Raw genomic sequence first — 21535 nt, 5'->3', positions numbered from 1 at the left:
CCTCAGGTTCGCGGGCGCCGGAGCCCGGCGGAGGGGGTGCGGGCCCCACGCTCCCGATTCCGGACCCGGGGGCGCGGGTAGGGAGGCTGCATCTCAGCCTGGGGAGACGGAGCTAGTGCGAAAAGTTTGGGTGCCGCGCTCGGCAAGTGCCCGAGAGATGGAGGCGAGCTTCTATCGGGCCAGACAGCTGCGGACCGGGAGGCACCCCCCCGCGCACCCCCCCCCCCACTCCCACGGCTCGGCGTGGCCACCTGGTTACTAGGAGCCTGGGGCGCGGCCCCCTCCCCCCAGGGTGCGGAGCCCGGGGTCCCGGGGACTGGCTTCGCCCACGGCCGAGCTGGCCTGGGCCGCGCCTCCCGAGGCCAGGGGCGGGCTGCAGCGTCCAGGGTAAGCGGCGGCCCCTCCCCTCCCCCCGGCTGGAGCTGAACTCGGATCCCAGGCCGGTCCCTGCTCTCCGCCCGCCCCGGGCTCGGCGGCGCCACCGCCGCCGCCGCCTCCCCGCGGAGTGACGCGCCCTGCAGCCAACCGGGGCAGCCGGGGGGGAGGTCCGGGAGGGGTCCTGGGCGGAGCCGGGCCGCCCCTTATCCCACGGGCTCGGGGCTGCTTCTCCCGAAAACTTCAGCCCTAATTGTCCTGGGAATGTCCGAGGTAGAGAAAGGGAGCGAGGGAGCACCGAGGGGCTGGGAGATCGGGGCCCTTCGAGAAGGATCCGGGCGTCGGGAGAGTCGCCCCTCCCCCCTCCAAAAGCCCCAAACCCATCACGTTCCCAAACCTTTCCTCGATCCTCTTCTCCGCGCCCCCGCGAGCCCGCGATCCAGGGGATGGAGAACTCGGGGCGAAGGAGCGCCGAGCCAGGCGGCCAGCGGGAGGGAGGCCGGGCCGCGGGCGGGAGGCGGACCGGCGTGGGGCTGGCTCTTCCCCACTCGCTTATTTTTTTTTTATGGGGTGGGGGTGGGCTGCTTTCTGGTAGCTCTTAAAGAAACGAAGAAACACTCACGAAACGGGACTTCCTCCCCCCCCCCCCCAAATCCCGCCACGGGACTCCCTCCCCCCGCGGGCCGGCGCGCCTAGCGCCGGAGTTGGGAAGTTCGCCGCGCGCCCGCAGCCCGGGTCTCCAGCCCCCGCCGCCCGGCCCCACCCCCCGCCCCCCACCCGGGAGGCTTGATTCCGGGGAGGGCATGCTAATTCGGGTCGGCCCAGCCTGCGATGGGGGGGCGGGGGCGGGGGGGCGCAGGCCGGGGCGCCGGGCGCGCAGAGGCGAGGAGGAAGGCCCGCGGCGGCCGGGCCGCGGAGTCCCGGGCGGTCGCGAAGAGGGTTAACCCAGTGTCGGGCGGCGCGGCGCGCAGAGCCAGCCCCGCGGCCGGCTTATTGGGCCAGCGCGCGGAGAGACAGGGGTCTGCAGCAAATCACGAACTAATTGATTAAGGCGAGCGGGTTTGAATAGCGCTGGCCCGGTGCCAATCGCCTTTCAAAGAGCCCCTCTATGATTAATCGCAATGCATTATTGATAATCATAATTATAGCAGGACACATGCGCGCTGCGCCCGGGGCCGGGGAGCCGGGGAGGGGGCGGGCGGGCCGGCGGGCGGGGGGAGCCGCCGCCGCCGCCGCCGCTCGATTTCCGTAATTTTGAGAAGATTTTTTTTTAGTAATTTTTTATTCTGCCCCAGCTGATGTTTGAGCCAGCATGTCGCGGAGGAAGCAAGCGAAGCCTCAGCATTTCCAATCCGACCCCGAAGTGGCCTCGCTCCCCCGGCGAGATGGTGAGTGCTCCGGCCCGCGCCGCGGACACACACGCGCACACACACGCACTCGCACTCACACTCACGCACACCCGGACCCACGCACACGCGGTGGCCCCCGCGCCCACCGCCCCGGCCGCCGCCGCCGCGTCCCCGCTCGCCTTGCCCACTCGGCGGATTCCTCCTCTCCTTCCTTCATTCCTTTCTTTTCTTTTCTTTTCTTTCTTTTCTTTTCTTTCTTTCTTTCTTTTTTTTTTTTTTCTTTTAATTTCCAACTTGCCTGCACCGGGCTCCCCCCGCCCCCCCCCACCCCGGCCCGGGGAGAGCAAACACTTCTCCCGGCAGGATCTTTCCGGAGTTGCTGGGTCCCCCCGGGGGGAGCAGAGCGGGCACGCGGGCCCGGCTCCTCCGGCCCGGCTTTTCCGGGGAGCGGCGGCCGGGGCCCGGGCGGCCGGTCGGCGAGGGGCGGGCGGAGGTCGGCCGCGCGGGGCCCCTGGCGCTTCCCCGCTCGGTGCCCGGGGGCCCCCCGGCCGGCCCCCGCCGCCCGGCCCTGCTGCCTGCGGGAAGGAAGTTTACTGGGTGCTCGGGGCTGACTCCCAGCGCGGGGGAGCCCCCTGTGCCGCGCCCCCCCAAGCGCTCACACCCCACCTGGGCCCGCGCAGGGGCGTGGGGTGCCTTTAGGGGCTCAGGGCTGCCGGAGGCCGGGGACCTGTGTCGGGGCGCCGATGCCGGACACGCCGGGGTCGGGGCAGGGGTGGAGAGGGCTCTTCGCGGCTGGTTGCTTCGGAGGCACAGTGTAGGCTGACGGGGAACGGCGTTGGGGTCCGGCTACGCAAGTTTATTCCCGCATCTTTTCTCCCAGTACATGCACCCCACCCCCCGCCCCCGAGAAATCTACATTGAGTGTGCGCCCGCCGAGGATCGTGGCACCCTGTACTTCCAGGAACCCTAAGGGTCTTTTTCCAGGGCTGGGGGTGGGGTGGGGGGGCTCTCAGGCCAGAGGAGGACCCCCCCCCCCCGAAACAGAGGCACTCGCTTTCTCGGATGGAGGCGACAACTGCGTGGTCCCGAAGGGAATGAACAAGTCTGGAACAAAGTTTGTTTGAGGGCGCCGAGGCCGAGAGTAGGAGAGGTCCCGGCTGGGGATTTGGGGTACGCAGGGAGCACACCTCGAATCCCTCCTCGTCCCTGAACGTGGCTCACTCTCGGGGCCTCCGCGCTGCCAGGCGCCCGAGGCGCCGGCGCCCGGGTCGGTCCCCGGCACGGTGCTCGCCTCTCGGCGGCGGGAGGACCAGGGCAACCCCGCCGGGGTCTCCGCGGCCCCGGGCGCCCCTCGGAATGCTCGAGCCTCGGGCTGCGTCTGGGGGTGTGGAGGAGGGACGTGGACCCCGACAGGGCTCAGAGGCGTGCCCTTAGGTCGGCACCTCTGTCCACCAAACTCTGCGGCCGCCCGGGCCCCGAGGTGCTCGGGCTCCTTCCCAAGAGGCCTGCTTCTCAGTAGACCTGGGGCGCGGGGAGCCGCGCAGAGCCCAGGCACCGAAGCCAAGGGACTCCCGCTGCCGTCACCCCGGCTGTCGGGAAGCGGGACTCCCGGCGTGGGGGTCCCTGCTAGAAATCCGGGGAGAACTGAGACCGATTAAGAAAACTGTTTACAATATTTGCCCCCCCCCCCCAGTACGTTTTCGAGCTTCAAGCCATACCCCAGAGTCGCTGCAATTTCTCAGTCTGCTGGGAAGAGTCCCCGAATCCCGCTTGCCACCCCAGGCAAATCCCGGGACGCGAGGCAAATCGGGGTGAAATTACCCCAGGCCGCAGCACGAGCTCCGAATATTTTTCCGGGTTTTCTCGGCTGGTTTCTTCTGCTTCTCGCCCCCACACCCGTCTTCTCCTAAAGTTTCTTGTGAGACCTTCCACCCCAGAACACTGTTCAAGTTCCCAGTTGGTGTAGGAAAAACCAAACGGAGAAGAAAGAGTTTTTCGGGTTTTGTTTTGTTTTGTTGGGGTTTGGGTTTGTTTGTTTTGGGGGGGTTTTTTTTGGTCCATTTTTACCGATTTCATACATTTTCAAAAAAGGAGAAGAAAGACTCGGGCTTTGCGGAGAAATGATGCCTGCTAGATCCTTGCCTTTCTCCGGTTGCCTTCTAAATCCGGGATTTTTAATAGTTAGGGCTTCTCATAAAGCGATAGCATAAAAGGAGTTCACTACCTCTTACCATTATTATTTATTAGGACTTTTTTTTTTAAGTTTATTTGAGCTTTGAGGTAAGTTAATTAAGTAACTGAATCAAGTTTCTTTTTTCTTTCTTTCTTCCTTCCTCCCTCTTTCTTTTTTCTTCCCATTCTTTCTCCCCCAAAGCTAGTTCATTGTCCTAAGAAGCAGTAAAGTGTTAGGGGCCCGGTGGCCAGCACTCCCCTCCTGGCTCTTTCTCACCTCTCCCCACCCCCTCTTTTTCTTCGGTGGTAATGGTTTTAGGTTATCACTGTTTTTACATGGTTGAACAATAAGTTTGGGGGAAGCTGCCTAGAGGGTAGATTTTGTAATAGGGTTACAGGATTTAGTATGTTGTAATAATATTAGTACACAACTAATCCTCCTCAGCGTCTGACTTACAGGAGGGCCTTCTACACTCTACGCCTTTTTATTTGGGAATAGTGGGGAGATAGTGGGCCCTGAGAGTACATGGCATCTCTCAAAGTTACCTTTCAAAAGTCACCACATTTTCTGCAAGGAATTCAGCAATCTCTATTCATCTCCCTACACAGGACACACACTTCACCAAGTTGTTGGGGTTTGGGGTGGTTTTGTGTGCTTTTTGGTTTTGTTTTGGGTTGGTTTTTTTTTTTTTTCACATATATAAAGGTTATTAAATTTTGTGGAAGACGGCACCTCAATCAACATGTGCCTCACTCAACATGTTACCTTTTTCTCGTGTCTTGAAAGGGTCTGAAAATATGGTCAGTGAAACCTCGAACAAACCAAAGTTAAATGCAGTTGGTGTCCTTGACATACGCTGGCACCTCAAACATGATGATTTTTACCTAGAGCAGGACCTAGAAAAGTTTGTGGGCTCCAAGTCATGGGAGCCCAGAAGCAGAGACTCAGGCTGAGAGCAGCCAGGGCTGCTGCTCTGTGTGTCATGCATGTGTTGTGTGTGCGTGTGCGTGTGTGTGTGTTCATGCGTATACAAAGAAAACCAGAGCCATGCAAAACAGCCACACGGATAACTCCCTCAGAACAAGTTCAAGAAAACAAGATTATTTGGTCAGTCTTCCAGTGTTCATATTTTAATTCAGCTGTAATACCAGGAACCCCCTACATTAAACTGGGAAATTTTTCTGTTTCTTATGAAACCAAGATTATGACACATGTTACTTGTCTCTTAAATGGTATTCAACAAGTCTCAAGTTATTTGTAGGAAGATTACTGCCATGAGAAAAATAATTTACCTAGATAAATAATTTTGAGGAAGGGGAATATTAGAATCTAATGCTTTTCTGTGCTGGTTCTTTCCTAAGCTCTAGTTTTCAGAGAGATGTGTGTGTCTGTGTGTCTGTTGGGTTTTTCTTCCTTGGGTGGTGTTTTTAAGATTCAAGTAACTGCAGGCATGGCCCATTCAGAGTCCATTCATTTATTACAGTATTTTGGTGATCAGCTCTTGCAAGGAAAGATAATATTGGAAGAAAGATAAAAACATCCCGAACTCAAGATAAAACATTGACTCGTATAAAGTATCATAAACATTCCTCTTATTTATATTAATAATGCAATTCTATTATTTACCAAAGTAATTTACTCATTGTGAGCAGCTTAATGGCAAGACATTGATTTCTGGGCCTAAAAGGTTAGAGAGAACTATAATTAATTGCTTTTTTTGAAAAACCGACACCTGCACGATAAGGCAGTTGGAAAGAATTCGTGTTTCATCAGGCCTATTTTAAGTTTGTGGCATAATGGAAGATTCTGGATGGGAGAACGCAAACGGTTTTGGAGGGATTTGCTTCGGGCTGCAAATACTTTCTAAAATGTTAAAAACAAACCTACCAACAAGCCAAGCGTACATGGGCGTGAAAGCATGTATGCAAAAGTGAATTGGTGATACTGAGGGTCTCACAGTGTCTTGCACAGCAAGTTTCTCCTATGGTTTATAGGCACAAGTGCCAATTTATAGGTTACTCTTCGGGGACTTTATTTCATTTCTTTCCACGTTTGCAGGTAGCAAGTCCTCTTTACCAGGAGCCCTTTAGGAGGCAGGAACCCCCATTTCTCCCGGTGGAGATCTTAGTGGGAACTCCAGCAGGCCAGCCAGCCAGCCAGCCAGAGTCCCCAGTCTGCTAAGTTTTTTGAAATGGTTCAAAGCCCAGTATGTAGTAACCAGAACAAAGTCCTCCTGCAGTCTTCATTCAGTTTTCCTAAGACATGGTGTGGTGCACTGCTCGCCACATCTCCCAAAACTCTCTTAGCTTCACCAAAACTGGAGGAATGTAGCAGCTTAGCGGAGATGGTAAATTACCCGGAGCCCCAGCACCCCTCCCCTCCCCCCCCCAACACACACACAAAAAAAGTGTGTGGTGCCAGGCTTTAGAAAAGCTAAACGTGTCGAGCTGTTTTAACCTTTGCTAGCCTCCTCCTATGCAAAGGTGACAAGGTCCAGATCATAATATGTCCTTCAGTATCTTCCCAGTGACCCCCAAATTGAGTCTCGCAGGAAGTTAGCGAGGAAGTTGGTAGTTTATTTTAGTTTCACCTTATCAGCCTGGCTTCTTTTCCTAACCTTCTTCCCCCCGTCACCCTCAGATGCCAGACCCCCAAAGGAGAAGATTGACAGGTAGTCCCCATAGCTCAGTTCTACCCTCAAACAACAGGGATTTAGTTTCTTGTGCCTTTGCCAATGTTTATGTAGTCAAAGTTTAGATCTCGCCTTAAGGAGTCTCTCTTTTTACGCGTCACTGGAATAGGAAAGCCGCAAAGTTTTTGCACCAAACCCTTGCAACTGGAACCCCATCTAGTGTTCGGTTTGGTTCATCCAAGGGGAAGACATTTTCCCCCTTCCGTTTATTGTGTCCATGAGGGGGGCTTGTACCGCAGCTCTCAAAGGAGTGTCTTGTCCCGGGTGTTATTTATTTATTTTTTTTTCCCAGAGATATCGCTTGTATTCTTCTACGAGACAAGACCCTAATCCTGGCCAGAAGGCGGAGGGAATTGAAGCCAGCCAGTAATGTGTCATTTGGTTGCATATAACAGGAAAACTTAAGACACTATCACAGAGAGTGTGCAGGGCATACGTTGGAGCGCTTGAAATTTCTTTGGCCTCTTACGCTTGACCCTCAGATGTAGGCTTTTCCCAGGTCTGGGCTAAAATATGTACGTACCTTATTATAACACTACGAAAAAGATAAAACAGCAGTCCATCAAAAATGCTGGTGATGGCCTTTCTAAATTGGTCTACGGCAAGGGACAGCCTGTAAAAATGATAAGCTCCAAAATCACAATCCTGAGAGGTTCTGTTAAAAATGTTAATGGGATCTTCAGGCAGTGGAAAGTAAAGTGAAGGATCTTTCTGAAGAGCTCCAGCAAAGAAGACTAAATGCGGTAGAATAGAGTTGTTTTGTTTTGTTTTGTTTTGTTTTCCTGGCTGGCTAAACCTTGCTGTGTGGGGCATAGTTTTATTTTTGTTTTCACAGTAGACAGATATACTGGAACACTTCAATTTTCTGCCTCCTATTCTGCAATGTTAGGTTGAGATGATGAGAAACTGACAAATTTGAATTGGGTGTCAAGTACCTAAATAGTATAAGACTTAAAACATCTGGAATTTTAGTATAAATTGGATGGAGCTATAAGGTCAGCCCCTTCTCCTCTAAAAAAAGTAGAAACTTAAAAAAAAAAAATTCCAGATATCTTTTTGTGTGTACAAACTTAGCAAACCACTACTTCTCACATTTTCCTGCCTGACTAGGATTATAAAATTAATTTGTATGCAAGCTCCATAGAAAAGGACCTGGAATGTTACTTTCACCATAGTACAGGGAACGAGGCAACTGTATTTACTATAATGGGGTCACCAGTTGCAATCCTGTGTAACAGATTACTGAGAAACAAGATAGCAGACGGTCAGAAAAATGAATTAGAACACGTTAGTGTGTGTGTGTGTGTGTCTTATTACAACTTAAAATGTTCCCTCTGGTAGTTAAAGATTCAAACTAGTCCTCATGCTTTGTCTTTGTTGTTGTTGAGCTACTTCATTGCAATTCAGTTCAGAACACAGATAGATTGAAAGTTAAGAGCTATTACAGTATAGCGACACCTGCTTTTGAAATAAATCAAAATAGATACTGGATTTTTTTTGGGGGGGGGGCGTTCATAAACATCAGGAGATTAAATTAGTCGACTCTACGGTGAGATCAAATGTCAGCTTATTAAAATGTTGTGAAAATCCAAGCTTAAAACATGGGCAGCTTTTTAACACAGTCTCTTTCTTAGAAGCAAGCAGGCATTTATTTTTAAGCATCTACATTTTCCGTCCAGTTAGCACAATCCTAAATATAAAAATGTTCAGGTTGAAAAACTTGAAAATTCTCAAGTGAGTCTTGAAGCAGCACAAATGCCAGAATTGGAGCGCAGGAAAGTAATAATCAGCTAAATCCTATAAAGTAACCTTCTTTTTATTTTGTCTATATATTATGAGAATATCAGATGTTTGCAAGTTATAAAGAATTAAAATGCCCTTTAATCGTGAACACAGATGTGCTAAATATTTGAAGCAACTACATTGTAATGTGTACAATTGATGAAGTCAGTTTTCTGATTTCCCTTGCTAGTTATTTAGTTCTGAATCTGTCATTATTTGTCTAAGCCCAGCTGACCAAGCAAAACTGTGTTTTAAAGTGGCTTTATGTTTTGATAAATGTGAGCTGGTTGAAAAGTATTTTCCACTGAATGCAGAGCTTAATAGAACATGCTGACATAATAGTTTTAATGCATTTTGTTGAAAATGTGTGAACAAACAGAATAGCTTTTGTTCCTTCATAATTGGCTGTAAAAGTAGATGGAAACATAACCATTACATATGGAAATGTGCAAAGAGAAAGAAATAACATTTCTGTTGAATATATTAGGAATTGCATTTCCTAGTTTAAAATAAGCATCTGAAATGGATGCATCATTTAAAATTGGTTGTCAAAATAAGAAGCTTTAAACAGAATTTTTGTCACATTATTTTTGTCCCAAGTTAAGCAACATAACTTCAGCGAATTTCGTTTAATATTTTGTTTACATTATTTTAAGGCAGGGAGAGAGACAGAAAGTGCTTAAAACAGCACCTTGGATGTGCACAGGAATCCGGTGCCAATTAGGATGATTAAACATTAAATTAAAACTGAATCATTATTGGTATTTTCTGCTACAGCTAAGATTTGTTTGGTATTGTTAATGCATTTTGCTCTATACCCTTGTGCAGATTAAAAGATGGGTATTAGAAAAGCTAGCTTGTTAAGTATAACTTAGCTACTCAAATAACACTCCCAGTGAATAAAGTGTGCATACATTTGGCATACTTCACCGGGGCTTCTCATCAACTTGGGCATCACTCAAGACAAATAGAGTTAAAGGAATTTCCAGAAGTTAGTATTTAGGTATTAATTATATTTTCTGGAATGTAAAAATACTCAAGCTTTTTATTTTTATTTTTATTTTTTTTTTTTTGGATTTTTACTACGAAAAGGCAAATGGCTGACTCTTTTGAGTTGACTCTGAAGTTTACCGAAAAAGCAACATTTTGAATCTGTATTTATTCATATTTGCAATTAGTTGGGTTTTTTTTTTTTTTCTTCCTCCCTGCAAGTTTTCTGGGAGATTCAATTTGGAAGTCATGGAAACTAACTATTATCTGATTCAGTTCTGCAGAAAAGCATGCAGGGAGGTAATCCTTGAATTAAACAGTTTTTTTTTTTTTTTTCACAGCCTTCGGAGATGACCACACACCATTTGTACAACAGAAGTTGGTGTTCCCCATGCTGGGCAAACAATGGGACTCCATCCTGTCTTTGAATAGGATGTTAGCTTGGAGTTGGAGATTTTTATGTTTAATTTACAAATGGATCTTAGCGAGAAGAAATCTGAGCAACCAGTGGAAACAAACATGAAATAAAGGGATTTTTATAATGAAAGGTTCAGGACAATCTGTTAAACAATTGATAACAGTTAAGAGCAAACTGTTTTTAAAGGCATTCAGACACGGAGAATTGCACAGCCTTTCCAAACTCAAAACCAAGAATTATTTCTTCCCTTCCCCTTAACGGCACATCCTTCTAGAAGTTGCTGTTGAATCAGAAATGTAAATCTTGTGCCAGTTTTTATAGATATAGAGAGCATTTTTGATGAGATATTTAGAGGCATAGCGTTGCCATTTGAAGCACAGTGGCATATATTCCTTGAAGAGCAGAATGGTAGCCAGGGCCGCATTCTTTAATTTTAAAAATAAACATGCCATGGGGTGATGTATAGGTGCCAGGCAGGCCTTGTAACGGATTATGATCATTGTGTTTCTCTTCCGTGTGTGTGTGTGTGTGTGTGTGTGTGTGTGTGTGTGTGTGTGTGTTGCTTTCTTGTTTGTATTCAGCAGAGTCTTGAGCAGTCTGGAGGATTTGTTACTGATGTGGCTAAAGTGTGTTTGTCACCAATCAGCCTTGGCTCAGGTTCTAGGTAGGGGCTGGAGGTGATTTTTAAGGTGTCAGTCTTCTGCTTGGTGATATGCATCCTCCCCCACCCCCCTCCCCCCGCCCCGTCAACAACTGATTGGAACCTGAATGACTACAAATTAGTTTAGTGACAGAACAAACTGTCACAGATATCTTTGAATCAGTTGAAAATGAATAAGGTTGACAGAAACTCAAGAGGCTAATAAGTCCTCAGAATGGTTGCCGGACCCTCTCTGGATGAGTAGACAATAAGGTGTATAAAATATTGGAAATCAGTGTTTTGCTATGGAATTTCATTATACACCAATGTCTTCAGTTCCTAGTATTTTATATTTTGATGGATTATCTGAAGACCTTGGCTATCTGAGATACCCGATTGATAGGAACTCCTCCACACCCTCAAAATTTAATTATGAACGTTCTTAGGTGCAATCGACTGGTTTTCAGGGGCCAGAGTTTTGAGTTTGGAAGACAGAACACGATTGGTCAGCCTCCACCTCCTTGTTTTGCAGTCACGGGTGACCCGGGGTGCCCTGGCCCCCTTTCTAACCCTGCACCTTTTGATATTTGCAGGAGACACAGAGAAAGGTCAACCAAATCGCACCACCAAGAGCAAGGACGCCCACGTCTGTGGCCGGTGCTGTGCCGAGTTCTTTGAATTGTCAGATCTTCTGCTCCACAAGAAGAACTGTACTAAAAATCAATTAGTTTTAATCGTCAGTGAGAGCCCGGCCACCCCACCTGAAACCTTCTCTCCCACTCCCCCTCCCGAGCATCATCCCGATGAACCACAAATGAATGACCCCGCTAACAAAACAGATCAGGCCGACTGCAGTGACCTTTCGGAACACCGCGGCCGCGACAGGGAAGAGTCCATGGAGGTGGAGGCCCCGGGGGCTAACAAAGGTGGCGGTGGCGCTCCGGGCGGCGGCGGTGGCAGCGGCGGCGGTGGCAGCAGCAGTGGTGCCACGCCGGGCGGCGGCGGCGGCCCCTCCACAGGTACCTCAGCGATCACAACCTCTCTACCTCAACTCGGGGACCTGACGACACTGGGCAACTTCTCCGTGATCAACAGCAATGTCATCATCGAGAACCTGCAGAGCACCAAGGTGGCGGTGGCCCAGTTCTCCCAGGAAGCGAGGTGCAGCGGGGCCTCCGGGGGCAAGCTGGCCGTCCCGGCCCTCATGGAGCAGCTCCTGGCCCTGCAGCAGCAGCAGATCCACCAGCTGCAGCTGATCGAACAGATCCGCCACCAAATACTGCTGTTGGCTTCTCAGAACGCAGACTTGCCAACGTCTCCTAGTCCTCCTCAAGGGGCTTTACGAACATCTGCCAACCCCTTGTCCACACTAAGCTCCCATTTATCTCAGCAGCTGGCGGCGGCAGCTGGATTAGCACAGAGCCTCGCCAGCCAGTCTGCCAGCATCAGCGGCGTGAAACAGCTCCCCCCCATCCAGCTACCTCAGAGCAGTTCCGGCCACACCATCGTTCCACCCAACAGCGGCTCTTCCCCCAACATTAACATTTTGGCGGCAGCGGGGACCACCCCGTCCTCGGAAAAAGTGGCTTCGAGCGCTGGCGCCTCGCACGCCGGCCACCCGGCAGCCTCGGCGTCATCCTCACCAGCTTTTGCAATAAGCAGTTTATTGAATCCTGCATCTAATCCACTTCTACCTCAGCCGGCCCCCGCTAACTCGGTTTTCCCCAGCCCCTTGCCCAACATCGGAACGACTGCAGAGGATTTAAACTCCCTGTCTGCCTTGGCCCAGCAAAGAAAAAGCAAGCCACCAAATGTCACTGCCTTCGAAGCGAAGAGTACTTCGGATGAGGCGTTCTTCAAACACAAGTGCAGGTTCTGCGCGAAGGTCTTCGGGAGCGACAGTGCCTTGCAGATCCACCTGCGCTCCCACACCGGAGAGAGGCCCTTCAAGTGCAACATCTGCGGAAACAGGTTCTCCACCAAGGGGAACCTCAAAGTCCACTTCCAGCGCCACAAAGAGAAATACCCTCATATCCAGATGAACCCCTATCCCGTGCCTGAGCATCTGGACAATATCCCCACGAGTACCGGCATCCCATACGGCATGTCCATTCCTCCGGAAAAGCCGGTCACCAGCTGGCTAGACACCAAACCGGTCCTGCCCACCCTGACCACTTCGGTCGGCCTGCCGTTGCCCCCGACCCTCCCGAGCCTCACACCGTTCATCAAGACCGAAGAGCCAGCCCCCATCCCCATCAGCCATTCTGCCACCAGCCCCCCAGGCTCAGTCACCAGTGACTCCGGGGCCCCCGAGCCGGCCCCCAGAAACCTGGGTGGGCTTGCGGATGAGGCCGAAGGGTCCACGGTGCCACCCTCCGGTGGCAAAAGCGAAGAGAGTGGCCTGGCCCCCGGCTCAGCCGCGGCGGCCAGTGGCAGCTGTCTGAGCTCCCCGGCGGCAGACGGTGGCCCGGGCAGTGCCACTGCCTTCACCAACCCCTTGCTGCCGCTCATGTCTGAGCAGTTCAAGGCGAAGTTTCCGTTTGGGGGCCTCCTGGACTCGGCCCAGGCGTCAGAGACATCCAAGCTGCAGCAGTTGGTAGAGAACATTGACAAGAAGGCCACGGACCCCAATGAGTGTATCATCTGCCACCGGGTCCTCAGTTGTCAGAGCGCCTTGAAGATGCACTACCGGACGCACACGGGGGAGAGGCCCTTTAAGTGTAAGATCTGCGGCCGGGCTTTCACCACGAAAGGGAACCTTAAAACCCATTATAGTGTCCATCGTGCTATGCCCCCGCTCAGAGTCCAGCATTCCTGCCCCATCTGCCAGAAGAAGTTCACCAACGCTGTGGTCCTGCAGCAGCACATTCGAATGCATATGGGCGGTCAGATCCCCAACACCCCGGTCCCCGACAGCTACCCCGAATCCATGGAGTCAGACACGGGCTCCTTTGACGAGAAGAATTTCGACGACCTGGACAACTTCTCCGATGAAAACATGGAGGACTGTCCCGAGGGCAGCATCCCTGACACGCCCAAGTCCGCAGATGCGTCCCAAGACAGCCTGTCTTCTTCGCCTTTGCCCCTGGAGATGTCAAGCATCGCTGCTTTGGAAAATCAGATGAAGATGATCAATGCCGGCCTGGCAGAGCAGCTGCAGGCCAGCCTGAAGTCCGTGGAGAATGGGTCCGTCGAGGGGGACGTCCTGACCAACGATTCGTCCTCGGTGGGTGGTGATATGGAGAGCCAAAGTGCTGGCAGCCCGGCCATCTCAGAGTCTACCTCTTCCATGCAGGCTCTGTCCCCATCCAACAGCACCCAGGAGCTGCACAAGTCACCCAGCGTGGAGGAGAAGCCACAGAGAGCAGCACCAAGCGAGTTTGCCAATGGCCTGTCCCCCACCCCCGTGAATGGGGGGGCTTTGGATCTGACATCCAGTCACGCAGAGAAAATCATCAAAGAAGATTCTTTGGGGATCCTCTTCCCTTTCAGAGACCGGGGTAAATTTAAAAACACTGCTTGCGACATTTGTGGCAAAACCTTTGCTTGTCAGAGTGCCTTGGACATTCACTACAGAAGTCATACCAAAGAGAGACCATTTATTTGCACAGTTTGCAATCGCGGCTTTTCCACAAAGGGTAATTTGAAGCAGCACATGTTGACACATCAGATGCGGGACCTACCATCACAGCTCTTCGAGCCCAGTTCCAACCTCGGCCCCAATCAGAACTCGGCGGTGATCCCCGCCAACTCGTTGTCATCTCTCATCAAGACAGAGGTCAACGGCTTCGTGCATGTCACTCCTCAGGACAGCAAGGACACCTCCACCAGTCACGTCCCCTCTGGGCCTCTGTCCTCCTCCGCCACGTCCCCAGTTCTGCTCCCAGCCCTGCCCAGGAGAACTCCCAAGCAGCACTACTGCAACACGTGTGGCAAAACCTTCTCCTCGTCGAGCGCCCTGCAGATCCACGAGCGAACTCACACTGGAGAGAAACCCTTTGCTTGCACTATATGTGGGAGAGCTTTCACAACAAAAGGCAATCTGAAGGTACCTCACTCTCTCTGTCCCTCACCCAGCCACCCACCCAGCGGCCCTGTCACTGGTCACCATTGATTATCTGTAATGCATGCTCCCCACCCCCAACCCCCAGCCAGCAGCCCCCACAGGCAGGATATGCAGGGAGAGAGTTCTCGTGAGGGTACCTGCCACGTGTGGCTGATGGCAGAGAAACAAGGGTGCCCGTGCGGGTCATGATCGTGCCGGGGACCTGGGGATCCAGGACAGGCTGCGGCCTGCCGAGCATGAGAGCGCCTGCAATCGTTTGGTACGCCTAAGCCAAATAGCAGCCCATCCCCGCTGTCTCGCTAAGTGCACCAAATGAATTGCCTTACCTACCAAGCAAGACAGCCCGGCGTTGCCATGGGGTATTGATTAAAGACCTCCACGTGGCCTGTGTGCAGCCCGTATCACTTAATAATTACCGTCCTCCTCGGCGGATGCATCTATTTTTCATAACTCCGCAGTCCAGCACGGCTTGCGTCCCGAAAAAAAACAATAACGTCACACTGCTCTGCTAATGGGCATTATGATAATTGATTATACAACATTTCCTGCTGATATGTGTTGGAAATAAAAGCAAATATGCTTAGGTTCTAGAGCAACAGTTGAGCGCTCTTACTGTGTACATTTTTTCTGTTGACAGAGTCTTTCTCTAGAGATTGCTGCCAGTAATGCGAGATGAATAATTACTTTCTGGCTTTGCTCGCCGTGCTTGGGCCCTCCGATGGGCAATCTGAGAGGGGTACTTTCTTCCCATCTGAAAAGGACATTTATAGGGTAAAGGGTGTCAGATACAATACTTACCATCGCAATGAGAGTGGACATAACAATTCTAACCCTGAAAGGAGCTATCTGCGACTGACTGGCTTGCTTGAGGCCATTATAAGCTAAATACGGGTAATAAAAAAAGAGTAAGTAAGGCAGGCATCTTGGCCCAGGAAGAGGGAAGGCGGCCCAGGGCTGGGGAGAGCACACGCCTTATTACCAGGCAGCCGGAGTGGACGGTTCCCGTTCCCTTCTCCGCGGTCTGGCACTTTAATAAGAATAGACATGTGGGCCACTGGCTTTGTCGAATGTTGGGATATGAGCTGAGACAGATTCAACTATTAAGCTTCTCCCTTCCTCTCTCTCTCTCCCCTTCTTTCTTTTTCTTTTTCTTCTTCTTCTTTTTTTTTTTTTCCTTCCAACCCCCACTCCCCTGCCTCATCTCAGGTACACATGGGCACTCACATGTGGAATAGCACCCCTGCGCGACGGGGTCGGCGGCTCTCTGTGGATGGCCCCATGACATTTCTAGGAGGCAATCCTGTCAAGTTCCCAGAAATGTTCCAGAAGGATTTGGCGGCCAGGTCAGGAAGCGGGGATCCTTCCAGTTTCTGGAATCAGTATGCAGCGGCGCTCTCCAACGGGCTGGCCATGAAGGCCAATGAGATCTCCGTCATTCAGAATGGTGGCATCCCTCCAATTCCTGGAAGCCTGGGCAGCGGGAGCAGCTCACCTATTAGTGGGCTGACGGGAAATCTGGAGAAGCTCCAGAACTCAGAGCCCAGCGCTCCTCTGGCCGGCCTGGAGAAGATGGCCAGCAGCGAGAACGGAACCAACTTCCGTTTCACCCGCTTCGTGGAGGACAGCAAAGAGATTGTCACAAGTTAAAGCAACTCTGGCTGGAGAAACAGCATCTCCCCCCCACACACACACAACACCCCATTCAGAACAAGACCCATGGTTGCCTCCTCCTCCTCCTCCTTGCCCGTCCCCCCCCACCCCTTCCCTTCTGGTTCCCCCAGAACTATGAACTACAACATTATGAAGACATTCTTTTGTACCTTGTTCAACTTCTAGAGTTATAAGAAAGCTTATTTATTAGTGAATATAACCTGGCTTTGCAAACAGAATGCAAGCGTTAACTTTGGTCTTCTGTATTTTGGACTAAATACTAATTGACTAGAGTGCTATAAACTTGCTGTAACATTTATGGCAATTGCAAGTTGCCCTGCTAGGCGGTCTTAATCTGGCATTAACTTATTTTCTATATCCGGTTTAATATGAATCTGGTGTCGATGCAATGCCTCAGTGATGCATTAGATCTCTAATAAAGTCTGTATATAAATGTACACTTTGATCCTGCTGGAGAATTTTATCAGCAAACACATTGTCTAATCTTTCAAAACAAATTTAAGCAAAGGACTGAAAGTACAGACTGATCAATGTGGTTCTTTGAAAGGTTTGGGGTTTTGTTTTTGTTTTTGTTTTTTGATTTTGATTCGAAAATTCAACCTGCCTTTTTTTTTTTTTTTTTGTAGATTTAACCATTTCCGTTTTGAACTGCTATTTGTATTGTGCTTTTTACTTGAGTCGTCCTCAATGTTGATAAGTTTCTGTACAGTAATAAGCACGCAGAATTCTTTAGAGAAAATACAAGTGTTGTTTTGGTAGTTGAAACTGAGACGTAACATTTTGCCTTGTAGGTATATTCACAATAGAAAATGTGTGCTGGAATTACACAATGCTGCTAAGTATGGCATCTTGAACAACCGTCAGTGGAGAAAATGTAGATGCTCTTGTATATACGATAAGAAATATCACTTTCATTAAAATGTACATATGTTCCTTACAAGAGCAAATGCTTCTTCTTGATCAAGAGAGCAGGTATAGTGTTTGTTTATTTTGTATTAGGTATGGAAGAAAACAAAATTGGACTGTTACATGCACTTTCTTGGAAAGTTGAAAGGAAATGGGGGGTCCAATTTCTTTAACATTTAATACTTACTAACAACAGAGATACTGTAATTTTACTCAAGTAATCAAATACATTTTTTTTTGCAACAGATAAAACAAAATACTGTGTCTGTGTTTTTAGAGTGCATTTCTATTTAGCCAGGCCCCGAAATGTATTTTAACATTTCCCCAGGCACCAGTAAAGTGTATGTGAGTGTGTATCTCTCTCTCTCTAAATAAGGAATTGTAAAAGGCGTAACAGAAACAGGTTTGCATGGGCCTGTGGGTTTGTTTTTTTTTTTTTCCTTTCTCTTTCATTTTGTCGTTTCTCTTTTTAATTTGGAGGATCTAGATATTTTCCCAGTCATCCATGACTCATCTGGGCACTCAACCCCCACCCCCCCCCAAGAAGGAGGAAAAATGAAATAAAAAGCAGTTCTTGGAGGTTTCATCTAAACAGGTCATCCTTGAAGCGGGACATTTGGCCCATTTAGATTTCAGGTTTATTTCAACGGTGCTGGATCCGCTTCCCTTGATTCAGTGGCTTTTTTCAGGCAGAGAAAGCCCCATGGCTGCAGAGTGCCCGATGCAGTGGGGGTTATATCATCTGACTCTGAAACTAGGCCTCAACCCACAGAGGTCAACCGGTCCGGTAATTAGTCTTTCAGGCATTGAGACACACACACGCATGTTTGAAAGAAAAAGTCCATTACAACTTGAATGTTTCGTCACCAAAATTCAATCTGATCCTTCCTCTCTCCCTTTTGTTCTAGGGGAAACATGTTTTCCTCCTGAGCACTATTTTGGGGTGAGCAAACGGACAGGGTGGAAGTTGGTGTCTACAGGGGTCCGGCGATTTGTTTCTTTCAGGGAGGTAGGTGGTGAGCCGCCAGCAGGCCGCCGGTGGCCAGTGGCCCTGCACCCAGGTAAGGGACAAGCATCGGGTCGCCTCCCAGCAGGAGTCTGCGCCCGGACTCGCCTCCCCAGCTGCGTGGCTCGGCCTGGGGTACCAGGCCAGGACGACGCGGGGACGGGGTGCTGGTGGGGCCGTGCGCGGCGCTGGGGTGCACTTGGGTGCACGAGAATTGGGGGGCTGCCCCTGTGCAGTCGGGGCCACGCGCCCCAAGAGAGCCGCCTTGGCTCGAGAGCGGGGATGCGCAGGGAAGGCCCCGGGTCTGGCCAGAAGCTTCTGTCCTATGAAAGGCAGAAGGGGAGGTGTCCGTGGCCCCTGGCCTCGGGGTCGGGGCGCTCTCCCCGGGAGCGGCCCCCGCACCCTGGGATGGAGCCTGGGGACAGGCCCCCGGGAGGGGCGGGCTCGCAGTGCCCGCTGCCCCCCCGCCCCGCGCCGCTCCGGAGGCGCCCGTTGGGCCTGGCCCTGCCGCCCCCGCCCCCGCCCCCAGGTCCCAGGTCACGGCCCTGCGCCACCCGGGGCTGCGCGTCCGCTTCCGCGAGCCGAGCCGGGCGGTCGGGGCGGGAGCCGGGCAATTGTCTCTCCCGCGGCGCCCCTCCAACCTCCAGCCTTCCAGCGCTTTCTGGAGGGGAGTTGAGGGGAGCCCGGGCAGACTTTTCCCGGGGCGCCGAAGCCCCGCAGTCCCGGCCCCTCCCTGCGCCCTTGTCCCCGCGGGGCCAGCCTCCGTGCACCAGCGCGGGCCACTGATGCTGACCTGCCCGCTCGCCTCGCGCTTCACTCCCGGGTCCGGGCCCGGGCCCGGGCTGCCCCTCCCTGCGCGAGCCCCGCCTCGGCCTTGGGGCTCAGCCCGCGGGAGGGACACGCTGCAGGTTGGTGAGGCGACGAGGTTTCCGTCCCCGCGACCCAGGTCGGCGCCCCGGCCGCCCCCGCCGCCGCCCCCGCCCCCGCCCCCGCCGAAACGTGGGAGTGGCACGGAGGTGGTTTGGAAACCGAGAAGAACCGAATTTCCTGGGTTGCTGCTGCCCGCAACGATGACGGCGAAGGTGACGACATTTTTGAACTAAAAATACTGATTTGGGTGACATGCACCCCCGTTCCTACTTTTAAAATGTGCACCGTGGAAGTACAGGAAAGCACAGCGAGTCACGTAACGGACCCCCTCGTCTAGAAAATATACGCGGAAGGGCGGAGTAGTGATGGCCAAGGACCTGGGGAGGGAACGAGAAGGGAGAGCGAGGACCGGCCCGAGCCGCCCAGGACACCCCTCCCTCGAAAAATGACCCTGGGGGCGGGGGTGGGGGAGGGGAAAGCAGGTTCCCGCCGACCAGTTAGAGACACCTGAAAATAACTTGAGTTTAGAGTTTTCCCATCTCCGTCCTCCCAGGGAGGCCAGGTTGATTCAACTAACTTTTATAGATGGGGTGGGGGGTGGAGGGTGGGGGGCAGTTTTTTTTTTTTTAATTAGAAAAGGCGTTCATACAGAAAATCCTAAATGATTTGCAGTTGACATAAACTTCTAGCAGTAGATTATTTGCTTATTGTTTTTGGCGTGTTGTGAATGTCAAGCATGAGAGAACCTGAAGGGAAGAGGGAGAAAGAAAAAGCTCCTGCTCTGTTAAAACTTAGCAGCCCCCTTAGAAAAATAAAGCGTCGGAACCTTTACCAGGAGTCACACAACTCTACCCCAAGTGAAACAAATGTCAGAGGGGGTAACAAAGTGGGAAAACATGCAAAGTGCATTTCAAAGGGTTCCACAGTAAAGCGCAATCTGAGATTCACGGAAAGTGGAGAAGGATAAGACAGGAATTAGGTCATCGCGTCCAGACCCCAGGAAATATGTTTAGATCAAAGCCTGCTCCGTTAGAATAAACAAAACAGGGCCCATTGGGCCCTACCAATATTTTCATCTCCGCGCTAAGAGCTGCTAATCTAACTGGCTCTAGTGGATGAAAGCGGCTAAAAATCACAACTGTAAAAATGACTAAGTAAAAAAAATGTCCTCTCAACTATAATAGGAAGATAAAGATTTAGATTTGAGCTAGAAAGTAACAAGATCCAGGCCCAGATCAACACAAACTTCCTGGAATTTTAGCTCTAACTAAATTATCTAATCCCAGGCCATTGTTCCCTTCTTGTCCACACTCCCACCCCCCACCCCACCCCCCAACCAACCCTTGCAATTGAGTATACCAGATGATTTACATAAAAAAATTGTTAAATTTTAACTGCGGTCTAAAAGCATTGCAGGAGGCCGACTTTTGGGTTCACTTACTTTACATTCCTTAAGGACCTACCCCCCACAAACCCCACTGTCGCCTGCCCCCCAGGCAGTTGTTGCGGGGAGAGCATGCTGGCCTTTATTGTTATGGATGGTTCTTTAAGGCCAGTCTTTGAGTTTGGTCTCTTTCCATGGCAGCCGGATAGACGGAGACCAGAGCTTCTGTCATAGAAGCCAACCTTTGGGTCCATACTATTCAGCAGCCCTTGATACTTTAGCAGCGAAGCCCAAGTACTGTGTAAAGCTTTCTTTCACAGCAGAGCTGATGGCCTGAAACCAACTGCCAGGGAACATTTGATAGATAGAAACATCCAGAAACGGGACAGGAAATCCCAGTAAAGGAAAATTCACCCAGGCTAAATCCAGGATTGTAGCTCCTTGCTGAGCCGGGTTTCCTCTTAACTGTTTAAACATATGATTTGGCTCCTCTTGTGTTTCTACGGCCATCTGAGCTCAAGTTTAACAAAGACTCAGGGACTGCCTGTCAGCTTGGCTCTGGCCCCCTCTAAAGCCAGGATGAGGGGGGTGGGGCCTGTGCCGGGCCTTTATAAACACCCCCAGGAACAGGCCATCTTCTGTGTGGGGCCCTTGGCGACTCATTCACGGAGGTCAAACCCAGCATCAGTTTTTGATGATCCACGGAGGGCTTTGAAGACAAGTGGCACTGTGTTGGAGGCTACACAAACCCATCCTTCCTTGTTAGGCCCAAGGTGGAACCCCATCCAGCTTGCCAAATGCGGCTGAATCCCGATGCAGCGCGGTCGGTTGGTTAGGACATGGGTGCGGAGAGAGACCAGGGGTCATGTCATCTTCTTGTAATCACAGCCACATCCAGTATGAGGCCCCAGTCACCTAGAAATGTGGGTAAACGTGCCATATCGCAGGCCCCACTCCTGATGTAAGGGACAGAGAGGGACATAAGAGCTTGTGGAGCTCCTTCTACATTCAGAATCTGCGGTGCTTCTGCAGGTCTCATCTTGTTACAGTTCTGTGAGATAGACAGGACCACTGTCATTTACCAGATGACAAAACTGAGTCCCAGAGAGCAGAGAAGGAACTCCTGGATGCCAGGAGATATGGAGTTGTCACTTGCTTGACCATCAGCCCCAGGGCACAGTCCTAACTTGCCTGATCCATGGACCACCTTCCC

General features: G+C 51.2%; 1 protein-coding gene across 3 annotated transcripts; it reads left to right on the top strand.

Annotated features, from left to right (window-relative positions):
- Positions 1–636: 636 nt before the first annotated feature.
- Positions 637–17300, top strand: SALL1 (spalt like transcription factor 1). Of its 3 annotated transcripts, XM_055331060.1 has the most exons (4): positions 637–648; positions 1671–1763; positions 11013–14467; positions 15123–15622. In XM_055331060.1, exons 2-4 carry the CDS (start codon positions 1688–1690, stop codon positions 15159–15161), a joined length of 3570 nt encoding a protein of 1189 aa, XP_055187035.1. In that variant the 5' UTR covers positions 637–648; positions 1671–1687; the 3' UTR covers positions 15162–15622. The 3 variants fall into 3 exon arrangements, with proteins under 3 accessions (XP_055187035.1, XP_055187036.1, XP_055187034.1); XM_055331061.1 differs by lacking the exons at positions 637–648; positions 15123–15622 and adding an exon at positions 15692–17300 and having other exon boundaries at positions 1605–1763; XM_055331059.1 differs by lacking the exon at positions 637–648 and having other exon boundaries at positions 1605–1763.
- Positions 17301–21535: the final 4235 nt, after the last annotated feature.

The sequence above is a fragment of the Nyctereutes procyonoides genome, unplaced genomic scaffold (genome assembly GCF_905146905.1).
Source record: "Nyctereutes procyonoides isolate TBG_1078 unplaced genomic scaffold, NYPRO_anot_genome, whole genome shotgun sequence".
Lineage (NCBI taxonomy): Eukaryota > Metazoa > Chordata > Mammalia > Carnivora > Canidae > Nyctereutes > Nyctereutes procyonoides.
Note: the sequence above shows the minus strand (reverse complement) of the source record. Positions and strands in the feature narration are given on the sequence as shown.